General features: G+C 35.7%; 3 protein-coding genes across 9 annotated transcripts in view; 1 reads left to right on the top strand and 2 right to left on the bottom strand.

Annotated features, from left to right (window-relative positions):
* Nucleotides 1-7,351, bottom strand: part of Doa (CDC like kinase darkener of apricot) — a 29,869-nt gene extending 22,518 nt beyond the window's left edge. The window contains exons 1-3 of one of the 6 annotated variants that reach the window (XM_018543223.1): nt 7,235-7,351; nt 6,946-7,134; nt 5,614-5,724 (exon numbers count right to left, since the gene is read on the bottom strand). In XM_018543223.1, the coding sequence (XP_018398725.1) occupies nt 5,614-5,724; nt 6,946-7,092 (258 nt within the window). In that variant the 5' untranslated portion in view covers nt 7,093-7,134; nt 7,235-7,351. Of the gene's footprint in view, nt 1-1,595; nt 2,888-4,640; nt 4,704-5,613; nt 5,725-6,945; nt 7,135-7,234 lie in introns of those variants that run through there. The other 5 variants (XM_018543224.1, XM_018543225.1, XM_018543226.1 and 2 more) reach the window with 5 other exon arrangements.
* A 1,540-nt stretch (nt 7,352-8,891) lies between these two features.
* LOC108776549 (progestin and adipoQ receptor family member 4) lies at nt 8,892-12,523 on the top strand. Its single transcript, XM_018543201.1, has 5 exons — nt 8,892-9,310; nt 11,040-11,264; nt 11,774-11,877; nt 11,952-12,089; nt 12,167-12,523. The coding sequence occupies exons 1-5, from the start codon at nt 9,112-9,114 to the stop codon at nt 12,392-12,394; spliced, it is 894 nt and encodes a 297-aa protein (XP_018398703.1). The 5' UTR covers nt 8,892-9,111; the 3' UTR covers nt 12,395-12,523.
* A 2,020-nt stretch (nt 12,524-14,543) lies between these two features.
* On the bottom strand, nt 14,544-17,223 carry LOC108776543 (F-box only protein 9). 2 transcript variants are annotated; one of them, XM_018543194.1, is made up of 7 exons: nt 17,152-17,223; nt 16,326-16,544; nt 15,931-16,242; nt 15,643-15,806; nt 15,390-15,581; nt 15,056-15,290; nt 14,544-14,951 (listed from the first exon to the last, which is right to left on the bottom strand). In XM_018543194.1, exons 1-7 carry the CDS (start codon nt 17,152-17,154, stop codon nt 14,748-14,750), a joined length of 1,329 nt encoding a protein of 442 aa, XP_018398696.1. In that variant the 5' UTR covers nt 17,155-17,223; the 3' UTR covers nt 14,544-14,747. The 2 variants fall into 2 exon arrangements, with proteins under 2 accessions (XP_018398696.1, XP_018398695.1); XM_018543193.1 differs by having other exon boundaries at nt 14,549-14,966.
* Nucleotides 17,224-23,974: the final 6,751 nt, after the last annotated feature.

A 23,974-nucleotide genomic window follows, 5' to 3' on the forward strand; every position in this document is an offset into this window, starting at 1 on the left:
CTCTATCTTTATTACTCACTGGAACGCCATGAAAGAATGTGTCGACTTATGTCATCAAAGAAAACACTCAGTATGTCTGGATCTTTAAAAAGAACCACTGCATGTTAAACCCGAATTAGACTAGAGATTGAGATTGAATTAGAATTTGACAAATCACAGTAAAGTTTACAAAATTTGATATTGTTTTTTTTTTCTTCTGATTGGTTGAATTAAAATCCAATCTCAATCTCAATCTCTAGTCCGATAGGAGCTTTATGTAAGTTGTTTTCCATTTACATCAAAACTCAGATAAGTATCATTTGTGACATTATAAATCAGTATGAATGCATGTTCCTTTCCATTCTGACATGTGAGATTCAACTGAGGTTTTTCCTACAATCTGTATAAGCTCGGAACTGTGTGCTTTACTGATTTTAGTTAATGCTCATTTCCATCAACATAGATTAACTTTAATCTGAGTTCTTAAGGGACCATTTATACTGGCCGTAATCTGTTTTAATTTATGCCATAATCTGCAAGAATTGATTAATTACAGTCAATTCTTACAGATTATGGAGAGAGAAATAAACGGTCATGATTAGTCAATTTTTACAAATTACGACACAAGTAATAGATTACTTGTGCCAGTATAAATAATCCTTTACTCTTCATTTCTTCCTAATTCTAAAGCTGACTTTTCATATGCAACACACTTTGGTAGCAAAATGTCCTCTGATCATATTTTCGAGAACTGGTTGGAAATATGTGGAAATATATCAGTTCACGAAACACTTTTAACCAATGATAGCATTTTATTGCTGCAGCGTGCTGCACATAAAAAGGCAGCTTTAGAACTAGAAAAAGATGAAGAATAAGTTGAACCAAGATTAAAGGTTTGTTTTTTATTCCTGCATCAGACTGCACTAGAACTTTCTTTTTCGCTTTCACCAAATATGAAACATATGTCTATCTCACTGTAAGTTCTAAAAATGTATATTAGTTCAACTACAGAAAACAGACCTTAAAATTAATCCATATTGATGAAAACAGGTATAACACTCATTAAAAGTGAGTTATAAACCTGTGTGACAATTTATTATTAGGGTAAATTCGGATAAGATGGCTTTTAAAATGACTCCAAAAATGTTCTATTCAGCAATCACTGAAGAAATTACAGCCTACGACTATCTTTTCCATATGGCCGTAATCTCCTAGTTTATCCTATGTGATAACTTCGTTACCAAAGTAATCATACAGTGACGTTACTATTTCAGTATAAAATACTAGTATAATTTTAGATTTACAATCACAGTATCACTCGTATGAAAGTGGAAAGCACTATAGATACAGTATCAGTCATGAGTTAGTCCCACACCGTTGATGTGACTGAGCCAGACACCATCATGCGTGCGATTTATGAAAATGAGATGTGATGAGAAGGCAGGTATATCCGACAAGGTCGACAATTCGCGAATCGAAAAGGGATCGAGACAGCGCGAGTATTAACGGAGCCCGAGAACGATACGTGGCAGATTCGCGCGGGCGCCCGAATAGAGTCGCCGAGGGAACCGAAACACTCGTAGTCTTATACCGAGGCCATACTGCGTTGTACTTACGTTGGTAAGGCGGAACAGGCTCACTTGATCCCAAATGAATTCGATGACGGCCGATATCCAGGAGCGTGTGGATGACGCTTGCGGTATGACACTGTTTTTCGACAACCACGTGGACATCGGCTCAAAAAATTCTGTAAAACGTGGGCAATCGCATTCGTGAGAGCGTCACAGACACCGTAAAGATTAGCCCACTCCGCGAGAGGGGGGTGGGGGAAGGGAGAGGGTGGGGGTAGAGAGAAGGTAGAAAACCCGCGAAAATATTAGCGTAGGATATTTAAGGACAACGTAACGAGAGTGGGATTTCTTTTTTTTTTTTTTTTTCCCCTCAAAAAGAGTCGCGCACTTTTCGCGTCGAGTCACACCTATCGAGAGACTCGAATCGCGCGCGTATAGAATACTCGTGATACTGCGGACGCGCGGTTCGCGGGCGATGCCGCTGAAAAAAACGACGCGTATACGCGGGTCGGAATCGTATCGCGTCGAAGAGATGATCGAGTCACGACGAGAGAGACGATGCGAAAGCGTGCGATGAACGGAAGTGCGACGAAAAAAAAATTGCGTCGGTGTCGTCGTGAACATAGACGCGCGTCGTGACTTTGCCGTTGAGGATCGATGATGGCGCATCACGCCTCGAGGAGGCATCTGGGGGCATCTTGGGCGCCATCGATGGCGATCGCTCGAACGGAGAGACCGAGGCCGAGGGAATCGCGCGCGAGCGGCGACGTCGCGTCTGCCCTTCGTCGAACGGAGGCAGGTTGAAGCAAAAAAATGAAATGGAAAGCGTGTGCGAGGGATATGCGTGAAGAGGACGCAGATGATATGCCATAAGGGGGGGACGGACACCTTCCAAGCATCGGCGGCCATCTTGGAATTACAGAGAGTGCACCAAAGCGCGATGCAGCATACACGTACAGATCCCAGCCGAATAACACACGCAAATTCGTTAGTCACGTCACGAGCTGAATGCGGATTACGTTATGGAGTGCGGACTTACGTTGGATAGGCAGAATAGGCTCGCTTGGTCCCAGAATTGAACCCACTAAACACAAGAATACCCAAGAGCATCGACAATGTGCGACGTACGACAGTGTTGTGTGACAACGACGTGTGGGACTTTCTTTGGATCAATGCGATTGGCGAGACCTCTTCGGTTTCACTCGGCGATTGTCGGGCGAGCCAGGGACGGCTCTACTGGCACTTCGACCCCTTACGAGGCCTCACGCAAGAGCGTTCACATCGTAAATATGCAAAATTCGACAGCATGATAATAACTGCCCGATTATGATGTGAGAATAAAGGTAGATTTTGTGAGACGCGCGGTTGATAACCAATCAGAAAATTAACCGAAAATGTTACAAGTCAATGCAGAGCCGTTGTTAGAATTTTATCAATGAGAAATCTGCTCCAGATTTATATTCGATGGCCGTAATGCGCAATAAATCACCTTTTATTCTTACATCATGTGCCAATAATGTTCGATAACCAACGACATTGCAATTTTCACGTCACAATTTACTCATAAGAAACAATTTTATATACTGCAATAATAAAATTTGCCGATATGATAAAGCAAAAATCTAAAATTAATAGAATGTCAAAGTTTACAAGACTTTGTATGTAAAAATAGTCTTACCAAAAATTCTAGTAACAGCATAAAAATTATTAGTCAAAAGTAAAATAAAGAAACTCGATAAAAATAACTGTATATGCATTTTTTTTTTAAAGTTACGTCAACTTGCAGATTTCGATGATTGTAAATTTATTTTTTGATGTAAAATCAATTTTTTCAAATAAAAATAGTTCTTAACTTAATTTTTTTATAATTATAACTTTGCCGCTTCTTTGTTCAATGTTTCGCGATTATCCACCTAAATAACCCCTAAAAGTTCATCCATCCCTGCAAGCAGTCGATGACGCGCGAAGCGAAGCGAATGCGCACGAAATCAAAGTACTCCGGAACTTCTGATTTGATAGAAAAAAAGTTTCGAGTTTACACACGCCATGTACATATTATATCACACAGATTATTTTCATCGTTCGTAGTATGTTAGAATACAATTTTTTATGGCAATACATTTATCATATTAACTGAAATATTTTTCTGAATAGTTTCCAACATTGCCGCGCGTGCAGGGCATTATTGATAAACGTGACCTTCATTCATACTTCCATTTGGATCAAAATTCTTAAACCTTTCGGAAATCGTCAGAAAAACATTAAAGAGATTTAACTGCTTACGTGAAGCATACATAGTCAAACTATGCTTTTGTTGAAACAATTACATAACGTCTACTATCTACCGCAGATAACATTAATCATAATGATAAATACGTAGCGATTAGAAAAGAACTTCTGAGAATAAAGAATGAAACTTAAAATTAAGTCGAAAAAAATTTATCGGCAAATGTAAACGTATTTGGGGGAATATTAATTAAAAATCTTTCAAATATACCTAATTCACTCGCGTGGAATAATATCATCATAAGTATATGATATCAGTCAAGAATTTCAAGCAAAAACGCGCGTTACGTCCCAGTAAACAAACTGACGTTATTTACCGTTATTTTGACATTGCAAATAACATCATCGTTGACATTAAAATGACGGCAAGCAACAGTTGTATTACAAATTTATTGTCGGCACTAAAAATTTTTAGTTTGCATTACGTATACAATAGATTTTTCAGCATCGGCAATTAATTTCGGAACACATTCATCATCAGCTTGTTTGCTAAGGTCTGTCGTCTAGTAGTAAATTATTAGCATAATGTTGACTCAAATATTGGCTCAATATATCCCAATGTTTAACCAATGTATCGCAAATAAATCGCTAATAGCTCTTCCAGACAAACTTGATATATTATTATATATGCATGAAGAAAATCATCCAGTTGCATTTCTATTGTAAAGACGCATGAAAAATGCAATTGGATAATTTTCTTTACGTGTATTATTTATACTGCTACACGTTTATCTGGATGGACGTTCGATCAAAGTAATCGCACACATTGACAGTTTCATACACCATGCGAAATTTTTTGCATACCTGTCTCCATACATTCTTAGCTAGCCACATAACACCTTTCTGCAACAGTTGCTCTATCATGTACCAGATCATAATAGACTTTGGCGAAGAACTGCGAGCAGAAGAAGAACGTTTCGACAAATAATGGACAGGCCATGAATATATAATATGGTACTTGACGACAAACATATAGAAACGAATGAAACCAGACGCGATAACTGACGGGATGGATAATTCGTAGGTGGCACCACACCGCGAGTGTCGTTTGAACGAAAACAGTACGAGTATTGTTATCATTTTTGTTTACAATGTTCCTCGCATCATCCAACGATGATCATTCGACGAGCCACGTGAATTTGGGATAACAAAGGAACGCGCAAAAATCCCGAAGATACGTCCCGAAAGATACGTAATGATGGTTTTATATAGTTTTAACGGGATCGCGCAATACTGTGATTCAGGGAAAACATTGGATATGTAGCGAAACAGTATTTTGAACAAACAGCCATTCTTTTATGTATAGTGTAGCAGAACAGCCGCGTTAAGCAGATAAAATTGATTAATGAGCGAGAGTAATTCTTTATTATCATTGGTTCTTATACTTGTAAGGAATTCAGACGCTCTATCGCGCGTATTAAAACCGTTGTAATTTAATTTATTAAAAAATGCAAATAGTTTAAATTATAAAACACAATTTACTTAACAACACAATATAATATATTGAATATTTCATAATTTAATCTAGTTTTATATTTCTATCAAACACTTTTTTTTTATGCGCACTGAATGCAACCAATTGAATTCGCTATTAGATTCAGTGAAAAACTAAAGGCAAGACTATATATATATATATATAAATCATATTAAAGAATCACTGAGCGCTAACAGATTAACTTTTTTCTGCTGAACGCAACCATTAATTTCTCACTGCACTCATCACGGATTTGAAACTAGTCAGAAGAGCCACTTATTGTTAACAATAGTACGTTTTTACCTGAGTTACTACACCGAATGAGATGTACTTTGATTGGTCATGGGAAAAGTAGTTTGCTGCCGTCGTCGCGATCGCACCTTCCGGGATCGTCCATAGTTCTCTACAGGTGTTCTGTAACAAAAACGTATTCGAATTGAACTAGACAGCTATATTTAGGCCTTTTTTTAATTGATTCTTTACATGGTTCGTATTTTCTTTTTTTTTTTTCTCTAACGTGGATGGAAAAGAAAGAAAAACAAACCGTGCAAGAAATTCAGCTAAAAAGAGCAAGCCTTTTGTTAGAGGCCTGTTCTTTTTAGCTGTACTTCTTGCATGATCCATTTTTTCTCTCTTTTCTCCCTGTTGGAGAAAGAAAGAGAAAAGATTAACGATGCAAGAAGTTCAATTAAAAAGAATAAATCTAATACATTGCGATAAACCACTTTGATATTATGATTAAATTTTGCAGCGAATGAAAGATGCTGTGTAACTTTAGATCTGTTTTTATTCTTGCGTTCTCTGAACTGGTGCACCCGATGCGGTAAGTTGAAACAAAGTATATTTATTTCACTTCAACTTATCGCATCGTGTGCGCTTCAGAGAGTGCGGGAATAAAAAAACACCTCTAATCGGATTCAGTTATCAGATAGTTATTCCACTAAATAAAGCATATAAATTTTGCAAAAAAAAGATATATATACATACTAACATACAGATTGATTCGCACAAATTAATATGTTCCCTTTACTGCCAGACTGTATATTATAAATAACATACAAGAAAGAGAAGTATTTTGTAGGAGATGCGATTTAAGATATATGTTAAATTTTACCGCTACTGCCATTTACATGGAAAAATTACACGCGATTTCGCAAAAGGTATATTAATCTTCATGCAGTCGACAGAACGTCGATATCAGTACGAGCGCTAGCTCGATCGTCTCGAGACCACGTGACACCCTAGGCTTGCGCCAAAACATAACGTATAGCTTATTATAAGCTTACGCAGCACATTGGTATAATAAACGAAATTACAATTGATTTACATCGATCAATCTGAGTTAACTGAATTCTCGGTTAATCATCGTTCCTTTTCAAGCTACAGCCCCATATGTGCAGCAGCAGAAGAGGTTTAACTGAAAGGGTGGGGGATAGATCTGCGGAGATGACGTCGTAACCCAAAAGGGGTAGGCAGACGTGCGCCGACTACCTGCACGGTGAGACACGGTCGACTGACACGACCGGTCCAAACTGTCAAGCAACGGGGCATGTCACGAACACTCCTCGAGGATAGCCTGAGGAGGGAACGCAGCGCGGTACTTGCACACATCACAATCGCGCGCGTGATACTCACCAGGAATATTTGCTGTAGGTAGTGCACCCCGTCGTCGGGGTGCGCTTGCGCCGTCGTGGTGGAGCTCACCCCGAGTACGACATGCGGACACTTAGATGTTGGGTGAAGGTCAACACCAGGTGGCCCAACGGGAATTTTGGTATCCATTGTTTTGGTATCTACACGAGTCGTCCCAAGTCCTAAAACAGTCTTTATCCGGGAGGGAGAGGGAGGAACAATATTCGTTGCATGAGATATTGCACCGCTATGGTCTCGCTATAGAAAATTATAATAGATCACGCGGGCTTACAGATCGAAAAGTATCTGCGGACTGGAACGTGTCCCCGACGGCAGCGGCCGCGACAAGTCGCCGACGAAGACCTGTGTCACGTTCCTGTCGCTCTTTTGGATTTTGAGTGACTCTGACGTATGACGCAAGAACAAGCTACAGTCAATTTTCACGCGCACTCTCGCTGGCAAATTCGGATTGATTGTATTAGTTACACACTGAAAGAAACTAAATTTTAATAAATATTTGTTCGAATATGCTAAGTAAATACTCACTAAATGTAAATATATATTTATTCGATACGAAGACTATTAATTTGATTTAACTACCATTTTTTATTGATTAAATATTTGTTTATTGTAGATAAATATTTAAAGAAATATGTATATGATTTAAAGTCTATCTTTTATTCTTGCACTCTGAACTGGTGCACACGATGCAATAAGTCGAAGTGAAACAAATATGCGTTCGGTTTACTTCAACTTTCTGCATCGTGTGTATTAGTTCAGAGAATTTAGGAATCAAAGACAAAGATGTTTAATAAATTTTTTTTTAGTATATGATACAGAGGATAGATAGAGTATTGCATTAAAAAGGTATAAAAATATATATTTTACGACGGACATTATATATAGATAAAATGTCTGTGTGATTTTCTTCTTTTTCGATAATATTTCATCTTCTGTGAGATGCAATATCACGTTTTGAAAGCAATATGCAATTCAAACCTCTCGCTTTCATCTTTGGAAAGGATTTCCATGTTCATTAAGACATTTTTTAATGCAAATTCACGTCGATGACGAATAATGTTCTTCAAGTTTCCCTTCGATTTGTTTTATTTCCAGCACAATAGTTTTTATATGATTTAACTGCAAGGACGAAAGCAATGTTCGTCGATGCAAGTCGATAAAGCTTGAAATAGTATGTATATTTTGCATGATGTATGAGCGGTAGGAATAGGGGAAACGATATCCAGCATAACTCAAAAACACCCAACCACCGAAATTGTGTCAATAGGTCACGCGTGGAAGATCTATATAGGACGTTCAGGGGTTGCACGCCAACTGTGTGTCCTCTGTTTAAAATTCTTATACTAGCTGTTTAAAGCACCATCATATTGATGCCCCTCGTTAACTAAGAAAAAAAAATGATATTGATTAAAAATATACAATTTCCACCCATTAAATTGCATAAATATAACAAAAAGTATATAATCAGCTATGATTAAAATCATATTCTATTTCAAAATAAATAAACAACACCAAATAATAACAAATTTTTCCAAGATGTTTCATGACACGTATTACTTGCGTCATTAATAATTTTGTTAATAAAACGAGCAATAAGAAAATCGAGGAAACGGAATAACGATGTCCGGGGTATGAAACTAACGTAATTAAGTTTTCGACTCAAGTCATAAATAGTTACGACCCACTGGGTTTAGTCAAGAAACTCAAGTAGGAGCATCTGTGACATCGAGCTGTAAGATCCAGCGAGATCGCGCACGATGAGGTTTCCTCCTAACCGCCCCGTCCGTGTGATGGGATCGATGCGGTTGCCGTGGCGACGGAACCGTCAGAGAGGCCGAATCGCTTGCGGATGACGGTTGCTGCTGGCGAGCGGGCGGACGGGTGGACGGGGGTATCAGCGGCGCGCACGACGATGCAGTGGCGACGTCGCCGCCGTTGAGAGCTCGCGCACGGCTCTCGGAGGCGATCTCCTGCCTCTCGTCCGCTGGCCGGACCGATCCCTCTTCCTCGAGGCAGCGGGCACCGCGCGTTCGTCGTTGCACGACGCTGTTCCGGGACGACGAGCGACCGCGCCATGCGGCGGCGGTGTCGGGCTCGTCGCACCAGGACACCGACACGTACGGAGCGCGGCGTCAGGACGACAAGAGGATGCCCGACGGCGCCGAGACGCCGCATCCGGAGGAGACGTCGGCCAAGGTCCTGCTGCTGCGACGATGGAGCGATATGCCGCGGCACCTTCAATTCAATCCCCACATCCTCACCGGCTACAGACCGCTCATGACCATCCGCCAGTGCCTCGGTAGCCTTTTCTACATCCACAACGAGACCGTCAACATCCTGACGCACGGTGAGATCACACACTTTGCGATTATAAATGCAATGTGATTAGAATGAAAATGTTGAATGGCGAACTTGTTTTTCTTTTCTTAACGTACTACTGCAGTTTTCATCCTGCAATTTTTTCCTGTGTCGCACGACGAATTCTTTCAGAGTTGCCTGCACGATTGGTAGATTGCATACCAAAGTTACAGAGAGAAAGATTTTAATTTGTTAACTTTGTAATTATACTTTATAAAGAATTTTATTTTTATTTTTCTAAGTGTTTTGAATTTTTTTTAATTTAATTCTAGAATAGAGAGTTTATATGCTCTGGAATTAGATGCTTAGAAACATGAAAGAAAATTATTCACTCGATAATCAAATTTTCGCCTCCAAAATGGAGCATTATTTGTTGAACTTTTTAACAAATTTAATGTTATATATAATATGATAAAGTACGCGAGAGAAATTTTTTTGTTCGGAAGAGATTTTCTCTCTCTCTTTCTTACATGTTTAGACAAATACGAGTAATAAATAGTCTCATAAGAAATTTGATAATGAATCCTTAAATATGGATTAGTTCCAAGTTGGATTAATTCCAAGTTCGAATTACTTAAATTTCACTTTTTCTACTTTGATGAAAAGAAAGAGAAGGAAAGAGAGATGACATGCTGCAAAATAAAATAAAATTAAATCAAATGCAAAATTATTTGAAACTTTGCAAAACAAAATTGAATCCTGAAATATGGTAGCTATCGTTATTCTTTACGCGATCAACTGTATTCCATCCAAAGAATACGAAGTTACATCACGTAAAAGGTTTGCCATTCTCGTGATTGGATTAACTGGAAAAGTAGATTAAGTCCCTTAAGGGCTTTAAAGTCAAAGTATATATTATCAAGGTCAACTTCCGTGAAAACATCGCGCTCAACGAAGACGCATTGCAGGGTAACGAACGATCGATGAAAGCGAACCCATACGATATTCCTTCTCTGTTAAAGCTGATTCATTGATAAATTTCTAATCGCACCGAATGTCAATCAAATACATTCTAAACATCCGCAAACAGTTTATCAGTTTATAAGTACTATATAATAAACCACGATGGTGCGGTGTGTATACAAACGCATTCGAAATCGCAATGCTTTTATAGAGAGACTAAAGAGCTTTTCTTTCCGTCGCTCCTTAAAATTAAGATAAATTATCCTTAATTATACCTTTTCTTCTTTCGTTTAAAGGAGAAACTAAGAAAGTCATTCGAATGTTCTGTTTTTGATAGACTATTATTCTGTGCAGCTATAAATCTCATGTATCGACCGATGTATGAAAAGAAATTTTAGTAGGTCAGAACTATCCATGTGAAAGAGAACTCATTAATATATTATTACTTAAAATCATTTTTTCAAAAAAACTAAACTATGTTATGAGTTCCTCTACACTCGTCAGTTTTTTCTGTTAACGTTTCTCGATCAGTCCTTACTATCAACGTAATAGCAATCAAATCATTACTTCTCCGAGGTAAAGAATAACTGAAAAATTAAGAAACTTGTTAAGAAATTATAAAAAGTTTGCTCCTGACAAACAGTATACACTTTTTTAATGAAAATTATCAACGTCTTTTTAACAAATAAGATACAATTATTGAGTTTATCGGAAGAAGAATTTATAAAGAAGAAATTATCGCAGTCTCACGATTTATAATATCATTTTCTATAACGATAAAGAAGGCATCCTGTATGAGCGACGTGTGCTTACAGGATTTGCTATCCTGTACATGTTGGTGACTGTACCACATCTACTTCCATGGAATACAAAAGGGACACTCGTGGGATTTCTCTCCTGGTGCCATTTGATCGGTGCAGTTAGTCCGTGGATTGGATCCTTCCTATACCATCTCTTCATGAACGTAAACTACGACGAAGTTTTCTACAGAACACTGCTGAAAGTCGACATGATTGGCATATGGCTGTGCCAGAGTTTTGGTGTGTGATTTAATTGTAAAGTCCAATCTATAATGTGTTTTTTGTTTCTTGCTTTTCATTATTTTTTTATATGCTTTTTGCCTCTTACTTAATTTCTTCATTTTTTTTGTCACCCGAGATAAAAAAGTTGGTGAACATCGAAATAAGAGACAATAAGAAACACGTGAAAAGAAACGCGATTGTCGATAAAACAATTTCGTTACAAAGAAGGAAAAAGACGTGAAGTGGTTGTGGTAAAAAGCAAGTAACAGGAAGCAAAGAACTTATTGTACATTAGGCTTTAATGACTTTTTAGAAAAAATGTGCTAAAAAAACAGATATATATATAACTGTAGCTAAAAAAATTTGCAAGATTTTATTTTACAAACGACTCTCTCATTTCAAATGGATCTTCCAAATTGTTTTTTGATCGATTTGCTTCAAATGAAGAAAGTTTTAGATCAGAAAGTGCAAACTAGAGAACAGTTCGTATAATAAACGCTTCTCTATTTCACGCACGATTATTTCAGGAGCTATACCGATGATGGCAGCGGCTGTTCATTGCCTTACGGATAATGTTTGGTATTGCTGCATTTTTATTTATTGCTCTCTTAGTGTGTGGGGACTTTTAAAGGTATTTTTTAGCTCATATCTGATTCAACGACGCTTCGTAGCGATAAAACATTTAAACATTAATGTGATTCATAGGCAATGACCGCTAAATCACCCTGGGAAAGGCGTTTATGTTTTGCCCCTCCCTTCCTGATGAGAATGCTGATCATGACGTTGAGGTGTTTTGGTATTGGTGGCGGATCACCCGAGGCTCTTACTCATATAATATTACAGGTGCATTTTGAATATAATTCCAGATAACCACGTATTCTAAATATTAGAGGTAATGCTGATGTAGAAATAATTTCCAGGATTTCATAGCTGTGATAGGTGCAACCATTGGCGCTCTTCGCATTCCAGAGAAATGGATTCCCGGCCGATTGGATTTAGTGCTGAATTCCCATAATGTGATGCATGTAATGGTCGTCCTAGCGGTATGTTCAATGCACACCGCAACCTTAAAGGATCTTGCCTGGATATCCGATCCGTCTACATGCAATAAAACAAGCTCTCTTCCTTCGGGTCGCGAAGAATTGTGATTGAATCATGAAGAACGCGACGGCTTGCTGCAGTCTGTGATAAACCGAGCCTATAACAACTGGCGATTAGTCGAGCGTTTCGACATTTGGAGACCAGAAAGTGCTGAATTCTATAATATAAATTTAAGGATATTGAAAAAATATATATATATACATATTATATATATATATATTACACAGAGTTTATATAATACAGAGTTATTTAATTTATGTGATTATTACGGGACGGTTTAGGTACAATCACGAGTACAAAGTACATATGGTTACTTATCATATCGAATGCTTAACAGTAATAGGAAATTTGTGGAGTTTTTCTGCAAACACACAAATAAGCAAGGTAAAATTGGAAAGTGTATGACAAGTATGATGCGAGAAAGAAATAATGTTTGTTAAAAGACATAAATATTTTGTTTTACAATTTATTTTCGGCAATATAATTGAAAAGAAATATTGTTCATACATCTTTCCAATTTAATAAAATTGATACTATTTTGTATCAAAAGTGTAATCTTCCTTATTGAGTGAAGACATATGTTACTTAAAAGATATTCAAAATTAATTTGTACACATTTTACAGATTTTAAATTCTTTTTTTACTTTTCTTTTAACATTATAACATTATTTTGTAATTTTTATGATTAAATTATATTGTTATCAAAGAAATCTAACAATGAAAAAAATCTATATCTTTTTTCTCATAAAAGAAAACACACAGGATAAAAATTCAAATATTAACAACGAATTTTACGCAAAATTATTATATTTATCAATTTTCCGTATTCAATTCGCTTATTTTTTATATGGTTACCTGAAGAACATATAAATTTATATTGAAAAAAGTTAGGAATTTACTAGAGTCAATTGTATGTACTTTATTATATAACATATAGTGAGAGAAAAAAATTAAAGGATGGCCTGGAAAGCAATACAAGCACATCAATATGTTGTGACGCAATAACCTAGAGTTCAGCAGTTTACACAGGTCCATGGTCAAAAACCTAATCGTATTTGACAGCATAAATTGATTCATATTGAGTATACAAATGATTAAAAGCTATTTTAAATTTACAGCTATTTTACTAATCAAACATTAACTGTGTTGAGGATAAATTAATTTTTTGAATTCAGACGAGAACATAGCAATAAAACTAAACTAATTTATTTCTCGAATTGTAACGATAAAAACTTGTGATCATGTCTAAAGTTGACTATATTTGAAACAAAATTTCAGAAATTATTTAAATATACGGAAAAATTATATTCGAAAAAGGTTAAAAATCCTTGGACTATGTAGACTTCGATCAGAGATATTAATATACATATTCTGAACGTCCATTTCTTTAAATCAGTTACGCTTTATAATACATACAAAGATGAAATTATTTCAATACATATATCAGTGGATGCTGGTTCAATTCCACTATAGTAAGATAATTCGTTGTTCAGATGATACTGAACTGATAATAAAATTATTCTAAAGATCAGCTAATTCTATTTCTCCAATCAGAAATAGGAAAAGTAGAAATGTAAATTTCGATTTAGATGAGTAATTCATATTATAATATACATAGCTAATTGATATACACAGTAAAAATCGGTTACAAATTTACGTAAAGATTTTATGTAAAGGTTATTTAGTAGAAAAAAAGAGCAATTGATAGCAATACAGAGTACGAATATACATTCCACATGTCCCGCAAGAGTTGATATATTGTATTTTGTATCACACAAGTATACGTCGTTATATTCTCATTGCATAAATAAGACCATACAATATTTCAGTGCTTGCTATTTTTTATTATATATAATTATACAAAATTATACACAATTTAAAAAATTTACATAAATTTTATTCAATCAACACATTTTTTAAACTTAAATATAGCTGAGCAATAATTAATTGATAAACAAAACTATGTAATTACATTCTTCAGTACATTGTTAAGTTCTGAAGTATGCAACTCATTGCGATGTAAGGCACTATATAATCTAGTGCTTAAATAATTATATTAGATCTGTATAAATAAATTATACACTTCCATGAGATTGGATGTGTTATCGTCGTAATTAATTCTTTAAAGAATAGTTGTGATTTGCAGGTTGTACAATATACAATAGGAAACTGTTATAATAGAATACAACACGTGATACAAGATAAATAAAATATCTTGAAAAAGTATGTATACGTACTTAATATGATTCAAAGAAAAATACACTTAATTACATTCATCTTTGTTTTTGATTTTGTAACGTATTGAGAATTCACTACATACACTATTTTCCTTCTTTTGTAAGAATAATTCAATAATTGTACTCTCATGAATCATATGATTTGTTTGTAGTTAGTTCATAACTATAATGGGATTTCACTCTCCTGAGTATAACTTTTTACCCTGCTGAATTTGAGAGGTGGATATCTGCCACCAATTGGCGACGCCCTAAATTCCCTTACAGATGGTTCCTTTAGACAAATCTTCGCTTCCTGTCCATTTTTATATTTTGTGAAAATACTGTAGCTGATCCATTTTAATTGCGAGTTTACTCTTCTATGATGATTCTGTATTTCAAATTCCTACGATTACATGTATGGGAAAATGTATTAACTGATTTTTGAGAGAGAGAGATACATAATATTCAATTCCAGATATATTTATTACTTACAATATGGAACGTTTGTTCGCCACTATCATGCACCGGTTCTCTTTTCTTCCTTCTATAGAAATTGACTCCCTTAGTTTCTTGTCTTTTCAACACAAGTGTAACATAATTATCGTGTAATCGAAAATGACCAATAAGAACTGATGGATTGCGTGGTATGCGATTTCGTAAGGAATTTACACAGATTTGAGCTTCCTCAGTCGATGTCAACATTAAAACTCTTCCTTCAGGAAAAAATCTAAGTGCAAAAAGATGTGAAATTTTTTATTTTAAATGTTATAATATAGTAGTAAGAAAATAGGATTTTTGCAGATATTACAGTAATCTTTTTGTATACCTCAGGTACCGGAAATATTCAACGAGATGCCATGGTCTGTAAAAACGATCTTGGAAATTATTTTCTCCATCGCGTATGTAACTTGTTTTATTTATGTAACATCCGTTGTATCTTAATCTAGGCCGTTGCAAGTACATATCCCTCCACGATTTGTATTTTGGTTCGCAAGTACCACAGTTTACACCCCACACTCTATTAAAAACAAATCCAATTACAACCTATAATCGCGCTAATATTTCTCATCGATATTTACCTGACGCACGCTAGTCGCCAGATCTCTGTGTCTCGTGCAGATATGTAAAATCCGCGACATACTCTTGAAAACATTTCTAATGATCGAAAATCCAGTTCGGATGATACAACCCATCTTAGAATATAAAGCACTATCTCCATAGGTAATGCAGAGATATGTGTTGTCTGAAATATATAAGAAAATGTCGAATATATAGAATATGGCATATTTCAATTACAACTCTGTATAAATATATGGTATCTTTACGACACAAATTATTACAACATAAATTAAAAATAAGATACTTACACTTTGTTCGAATTTTGGGAAACATACACATTGATTGCGGTTTACAATTTTGGACAACTTTAAAAATAAGTCAGTTTCTTCTTCATCAACTTCATTATGATTTTCACTGTCGTTGGTAGTAGAAAAATCATTGTCTAACGTATCAAAACAGTCATCAGTATCGAATCTGTCTCTTGCTTTTGCTTTTGTTGATTCATACAAACGCAGTTCAATATCAGGAACTAATTGTACCGCACGCTTATAAAACTGAATTGCCTCGTAAAACTTTCTGCTTTGCTCATGTTCAATGCCTTTAAGAAATAAATTCTTTGCCTAAAACAAGAAATATTTGTATAGAAACTATAGAAATAGAACTTATAAGAATTCGAAATTTATTTCAACAATAATTATTATACCTTGTTTTCGATAGAAGCTTCATCATTTGTGACTTCAATGTTAGGCTGATTTGGTGAATACATTTTCGATGCATCACGTTTAGGTGATATCGTCAACTCGCGTTGCCATTGTTCCCTGAAAGATGTTAAGGTATTCTCAATGTTCGTTTCTTCTTGCAAAGAAGACGCCTCCTGATCATCGCCTTCATCCGTATCATTGCTAGAATCACTGCAGTGGTTCTGTCAACACATAAAGCAATAAGTATTTAGATGCTGACTTCAATTATATGAATTTATTTTAACATATATACATGTAATAAAGATTTTGTAGAATACAATTTTTATGTAAGTCAACTGCATGAAACACTTAAAAGTATCAAATGATAGATACACACATAGGTACATATTATATAAAATAAAAATGTTTTCTCTGAACATAATTAGTAAACACAAGTGTATGCATCTATATAAAGTAGATCTAAGACATTTACATAAAATTAATATTATATAAATAAACTCGAAAAACATGAAAAGCAAATAATCAATGTACATATAATTACAAGAAATGCGACATAAAGCTTTCATAAAAAAAAAAAGATTATCCTTTAAAATAAGGTAAAAAAAAATTGGAAAACTAATTATATGTTACAGTACTAAAATTAAGACATTTATAAAAAGCATGGTCAATCAACGTGATTTCCGAGAGACTCATTCGACGAAATGACGCAACATATTGCGGAACGGTATCGGCTGTCCGGTCAGAGGTTAGCCCGCCACCAATTATTTCGGCATTCGATTACGTGCCTACCTCGAGACGACAGTGAAGGACAATTACGTTCTCACGTACCATTTTTTCTTCCTATTCAATCTCGACGGCTTTCTTCCCTCAGCGCATGTACTCTCGGTCGGAAAAGCGCACGACACAGCGAAAGCACAATTTCGCCAATAGTATCGCCGCCATGGTTCTCGCCTTTCTACGTTTCTCATCGAGGAAGGCGAAGGTCGTTGCGCGACCGACGTGCGTACCGTTCGATGCGGCTTCGACATGTAAATATATAATTGCATTGTGTCGTATGTATATGTTCCACTGCAATCCATAATTAATCATTGTGCTCGTAGCAAAAGTTGTTTGTCACAAAAATAACGTTCGCTGAGTTTTAAATATACTTTATGTCTATATTTCTGCCGAGATAAAATTAATATAGATTAATTTCATCTCGATTATACTCTATATGATTCCTTTTCTAATTCTTAGAACTAGGGAAAGATAAGAAGTAAATTAAACCGATATTAAAGTTGATCTGTTGATGGAAATGGACGTTAATGAATTATTTTAGCTTCAGCAAAACTGGATTATATATAAGAGAAACTCAAAAAGTATTCTCATATAATTTTCATAACTTTTATATATATATATATATATATATATATAACCACTAATCTCGCAAATAAACAAGCTTGCGAGTGGTCGAACGATTTTTCAAATTACGAAAGATTCTCATAAATCACAAATGCCAAATTTATATTACGCATTAAGTGACAGTATTAATATACAAGCTTCATATTTTAAGAAAATGTACATTTTTTCAAAAAAACGTTAAATCTTTATTCAAAACAGTATCCTTCAGAAACTTTTTTCAGTACCTTTTTCGTGCAATTCTTTAGAATTGTTATGTAAATGTTAGACGTTAGAGAATTTTTTCACTATATAATTTTTTATAATTTTTAAAAAATTTCTCGAATATTTTATGCAACTTATTGGAACACTTTTCAGAACAGTGCCGAGAAAGTCTACATCTTCCTTCCAGAAGTCTTAACGTGAAATATTCTAAAATTTCTTATTCCATATAATTTCTAATGAAATCTTGTAAAATCTGAACAAATTTAAAGTACTTTTTCACGAATTATAGAATGAGAAATCTTAGAAATCTTATAATTAGAATATTTTAAAATTCACATTAAAACTTCTGGAAAAAAGATATAGACTTTCTCAGTATTTCCATGTTCCACTAAGTTACATAAAAATTCAATGAAAAATTTGTATTAGGGTATTCATAGTCGATTTTCTTATTTTAAGACCGTCTTAAGTATATGTCTTAAAAGATGCTAATGCAGTTGTCTGATTGGTTCATAACACCTCAAAACTGAACTTAAGACGGTCTTGAATATATAAGAACTGACTATGAATACCGGCCTAGATCTCGCCACCGATACCAAGCCAACAAGATAATAGTGATATTGTGCCTTGAAAAGGTGCAATTCATGTTAATTTTCTTTCAAAAAGATTAAGAGAGCGAGATCCGTATTTAAGTATATACTGTATTTACAGTACCCTCGAATTCAAACGTCAGCCACGTGACACGTACTAGTCCGCGGTAAAACTTATCCCATTACCCTCCCTTTCGCAGAACGCGCGGGAACGCGACGGAAATGGGTCAGGAGAACGCGCGGCGGTATTCAAAGGAGCCGATCCGCGACGACCGAAAGCGGCGGAGACGCAACGCAGCTGCTGGACAGTGAACCTGCCACCTGCACATGTAACTTGTACATACATACGTGTGTTAACACCGGTGGGGTACGTGACCCCACCTCCAACACGAATCAGGTACTATCACTACCTACCTACCTATTCAGGAGATCATCTTCCCGAGTAAAAGCAAAGTACTGAACGAGCGTGGGCACAGACAGCATCATGCGCTTGGTGAGTACAAAACCATTCATTCACTGATCAGCTTTCCCGCTTAGTGAACTTTCCTTTGATTTTCTCTTCTTTTTCTTTCGTTTTTTTTTTTTATTTTATTTCTTCTGTAACATCTGTATCGATTTCTTTCTTGCTCCATGTGATGTAAGAAGACGAGTTCTTTTTTTCCTTTACATCATGTTCTTGCTGTTCTCTTCGCGGTGGTGGATTACGTATTCTCGTGCCAAGTGACAGTGACTCGAATAATGTCAATCTCGATGAGTGCAAAGTGATTGGATCGAGCTTTAGGAACACTCAAGGGATAACTTGATGTGGTGACGCAAATGCAATGTGAAGCCTGTAGCAGACTATGCATTAGAGATTGAAAATTGAAGATGGAAATTTAACAAGGACCAGATGGATTAAAATTAACATTACTGATCATATTCTAATCTGCAATTTGCAATTTTTAATGCGTAATCTGATGTGATAAAAATTTGACTAGGTAGATAATTTTAATTTTAGTTTATATATATTTCGTTCTGATTGATTGGATTCTGATCTTCGATTTACAATCCGTTCTTCAATGCATAGTGAATTTAAAACTCCTGTTTTCTCATCATTGCTACTTCAGTTTTATGACGTTAGAAAACCCAAATTCTCGTCAAAATTACATTTAAATAAAAATATGTTTTAATAGAATAATATTTTCAATCGATATATAGAAGAAACTTACAATGAATATCGAAAACTCTTTTCTTGTTTTGAAGAGAAATTAAAAATCATATTTATTTCTGTATATTATTAATTTGTCTGTTTGTGATCTGTGTGAATACAGCTTATTTACTTTTAATTATGTGCCATATAATTAATTTTCGGATACGTCATTTATTAATTAACGAAGCAAAAGGGGAGTTTTCGATATATTTTACAAATTGGCTCTATCGATTGTAAGTATTGTTTTGTTAAAACATGTTTTTATTTTAATCCATTTTGCAAAAACTTTTATTGTGTATTTTCTCACTTCTGACGTCACTAAGACAATAGCGAGTGAACAAGAATCTTAAAAATGCGTATAGCGAACAAGAAGTAATGCCAGTAATCGAAATAGTCTCGACAAGTTTCAGTTGAGATATCTTGATAAGAGAAAAAAAAGAACTGTAGGTAATATCATACCCTCGATCTTTTCTCATTTTTCTTCGTTGAGCGAATCTCGATAATCCACTCGATAATCCAAGCTGACTTTATAAGTGAAGTTGTCACGCATGACAAAATTAAATGCTATTACTCGGTGATAGCCAGTCCTTCCGCAAGTAATAATTCTAGTGTGAGCTAAATGCGTATACGCATTGATACTCAAGTAGATACTTGAGTTTCTATCTGCGAAGAAACCCACGATGTGAGCATTTCACGGTGGCCACTTTCTTCTTCCATCATATGTTTCGCGACTTCCAGATTCGCTATGTGTACATATATATTGCTCGCGCGGAAGGGACATATGCGCGCGCTTTTCTATTTAACAGTTTTCGATAGCTGTTCGTAATGAATCGTTTGTTTGGTCGGCCCGATTTTCCGCGCTATCGCGTCATGTAATGTTCCCCGCGAATATTAATTTGCCACTTTCAATGAAAACGCGCGCACTACCGTGCGTAGAAAGTTATTGATAGCAATTTATGATTCAATACGTAATGTCGGTATCGTGTAACATGAAAAATGACATATTGTGAATATATGCCAAGTTTTATATTTATAAATGAGATGAGAGAAACAATCCCATTTTTATCGCATACGAAAATGTGTACAAAAAGTTCTCTATGATATATTATTATAATTGTAGATCTCATTAGAATTTTTGTATATACGATATTTTTCGAGAATAAGGTTTCAAATGCGTGATTCCTGGCTGACAGTTTTTGCATGCTTTTTATTATTATTATCAAATTGATGATCAATTTTTTTTTTTTGTGAAGCTGGATATTTTCAGCTTCATTTTATGATTGCGTTCCAAGTCCGACAAACTGAATCAGCGCGTTGAAAAATGTATTTGCTTTGCATTTGAATATTGTCGAACAAAATGTGATTTGACCGAAAATAGGATTGTTTCTTTCATGATTAATTTTCATCGATCTTTTAAACCCCTATTCTGTAACTTTCAATAACAATGTCAATGTCATTATGTTATAATATTGTGCAGCTTTTTCATCAAGTATAAAATTTGCGTAACAACAACGTAACGATAATGATACTGTCATTAAAAGTCACACAATAACAGGTTCAATTTTCACTTATAATTATTTATATTTATATTTATATTATTATTTGTAATTGCACCTATTAATAGAGTACCTATATTTAGAGGTAACGATTAATTTAAAAAAAGTTGTTTTATTTAAATTACACTTCTTATTTACCAATGCTTTATGTATATTAATAAATTAATATAAAAAATATTTTAGATAAAAAAATATTAACTTAAAAAATTATAATAATTTTTTAATTAATTTGTTGAAAAACTAATGTTTTCTATTTAAAGCTTAAATACCTGAACCTTTAAAATTTAAAGCATCAATCATTCTACTTTTGGAAACAACTTTCGCTAATCAGGCAAAAATTCGTGACAAACGCTAATAAACGTTAATTTCATCTTCGCGTTTTTAAGGCCGTTCCGTAACGGTACGGCTTTCGAGATTAATTCAAAACGCAGAAACTAAATATAGTCATTTTATAGTCACTGATTCGAATAAAGATGTTGATCTTCTCGCAGTCTCCACAATTTATACCTGTCGGTGTATCCACTTTACGGCAATTCACCGTAAAAGACTAGACTCATTACCAATCGCATTAATGAATCGACGTGCTCCGGTGCAAGTCGCTGGACCACTGGATCAATTTCTACTTGCTCGCGAATCGTGCGAAGGCGAAACACGCGAGCACATGTTGATGGATATGCACTTCTAACGACCCAGTTGTCATGTAGCACGTTTGCGTGATGCGTTAATTAGCATTAGAACTGTAAAGTTTCACGGGTAGGTTGAGAGACTTGAGGTCGACACGCGAGTCATTAGTTTGTAACAATCGAGATTGATCGCTGCACCGTGAAAAAAAAAAAAAGTGAATATGCTGTACGTATAATATAAAAAAGAAAAGGCGAAGAGAAAAAGATAGTGAAAACCTTTCAAATTGAGAATATTAGGCTCGTCGCGGTCTAAATGCATACGATATATGGCTCTCTCCTCGTATAAGTTCGATCAATGGACCAGGGGAAATATCGATAACACGTATAGACGCCGTACGTGAGAGTTCATTCGAAATCGGCACAGGGCGCGGCGGAGAAATGGAATCGGTCTCTCTGAAACAATCTAATCAAACTGCTATTTGATGGATCGTAAGGTTGCGTTCAATTCTGCAGAATTGTGTGAGCGCGCATGATAATTTTCTCCGTATGTATATCTCGCGAATGATCAGTTTTTCCGGTTTTCTAATCGACGCGACGTATCGGAGAAAAAGTATCCTCGCACAGATCTCTTTTGCTTCAATAGATTACACGAGATTACCTTCATTTTAAAATGCATGGTCATGCCGATGGAATACTTATAGTCGATGGCGTGCGCATTTCAAGAGAAAGTAATTATATCAGGGGATTGATGACGTGGAGGGATGGGCGTGGATATATACCTGTGTCTGACCGCGGGTTCGATGACCCTCGAAAGCAGATGGCATCTTTTCGAGCCGCGGGAAGAAAGTTCTCTTATTCCCCACCTCCCCCCGTTCCCTCTCCTTCATTTTGAACGACGCAACGATCCATTCTTGAATGCGAGATAAATCGGATAAAACCGTATTACACGGTAGGCAGTTCTTATAGCAGTTCTTACGAAACGGGCAACCGACCATGCCGCCTAGAAGTGCATGGGACCTTCTAATCGAGAACGCGGCGTGCACGTAATAGTAACGGTAGTCAGAGATTCCACCTGCGTAGTGCCTCTTCTTCTGAATAGGAACGATTTCCGGATGTTTCGTAAGAGACGCATCGATATCTGGACGGATCGCCCGTCCGATACGTCAGATAGTTCTACGCGCGTCGTAAATCAATGGCTTCCTTAATAATCGCGAACGTACAGTTTCGCGGTCCGTTGAATCGACGATTTTTCGCGTCGAAAGTGGAAACTTTCGCGCACCCACCAGCATCCTTTCGTTCGAATCGTCGTAGATTTATCTTTATCGGCGTTCATCCCGACGCATAAGGTCACGTACGCGACGTAATGTCGAAACAATCGCATTTAACCGCTCGAGGATACTCCCATGTTTCGGGATTTTTCACGCTTTCCTCCGCTGGTCGACCGGATAGCAAGAGCCTTAATTCGCTACCTTCTATCCCGATAACTTTCCAAGTCGGATCACAAAAAGACTTGGTCTATCACGAGTATCATTATTGGGATTACGTCTATAATAAAGTATATACCCAACGTAGAATACTCGAAACCACAGAAAAATACGTACTGCGTGCAAATAATAATTATACTTTTGTTTCAAGAATTTCAAAAGCTTATCCTCAAATCTATCATAAATTTTTATCATATACATTTCCATTTATTCAAAATATATTCTGAATTCTATAGTAATACTTCAATCAAGATTATTAAATTAAAACAAATTTATTGTATAAAATCGTTTCTTCAATATTTTTCCAAAGAAACTAAATATCTCTTTCCCCTAGTAATGAGGTTTTCTAAAATTATTTGTAATAAGTATATTTCGAGATTAAGAAAACATTCTTTGTTAAAGATAACCGTTACTTAAAAGGAAGAAAGTAATCATTCTTCCTAACGGTAGAATAATATTTTTCTGTGTGCATCTTTTGTCTGGTAGACGATCTTTCGAGACTAACGGTCGAAGCATGAGGAAAATAGTGGAGTTTCTACAATAATCTCAGAGGGAGAGATAGAAATCTCAGTAACAGGCTAGGCAATTATCGATCTCGAACCAATTTAGA

Source organism: Cyphomyrmex costatus, unplaced genomic scaffold, assembly GCF_001594065.2.
Source record: "Cyphomyrmex costatus isolate MS0001 unplaced genomic scaffold, Ccosl1.0 scaffold361, whole genome shotgun sequence".
NCBI classification, from domain to species: Eukaryota; Metazoa; Arthropoda; class Insecta; order Hymenoptera; family Formicidae; genus Cyphomyrmex; species Cyphomyrmex costatus.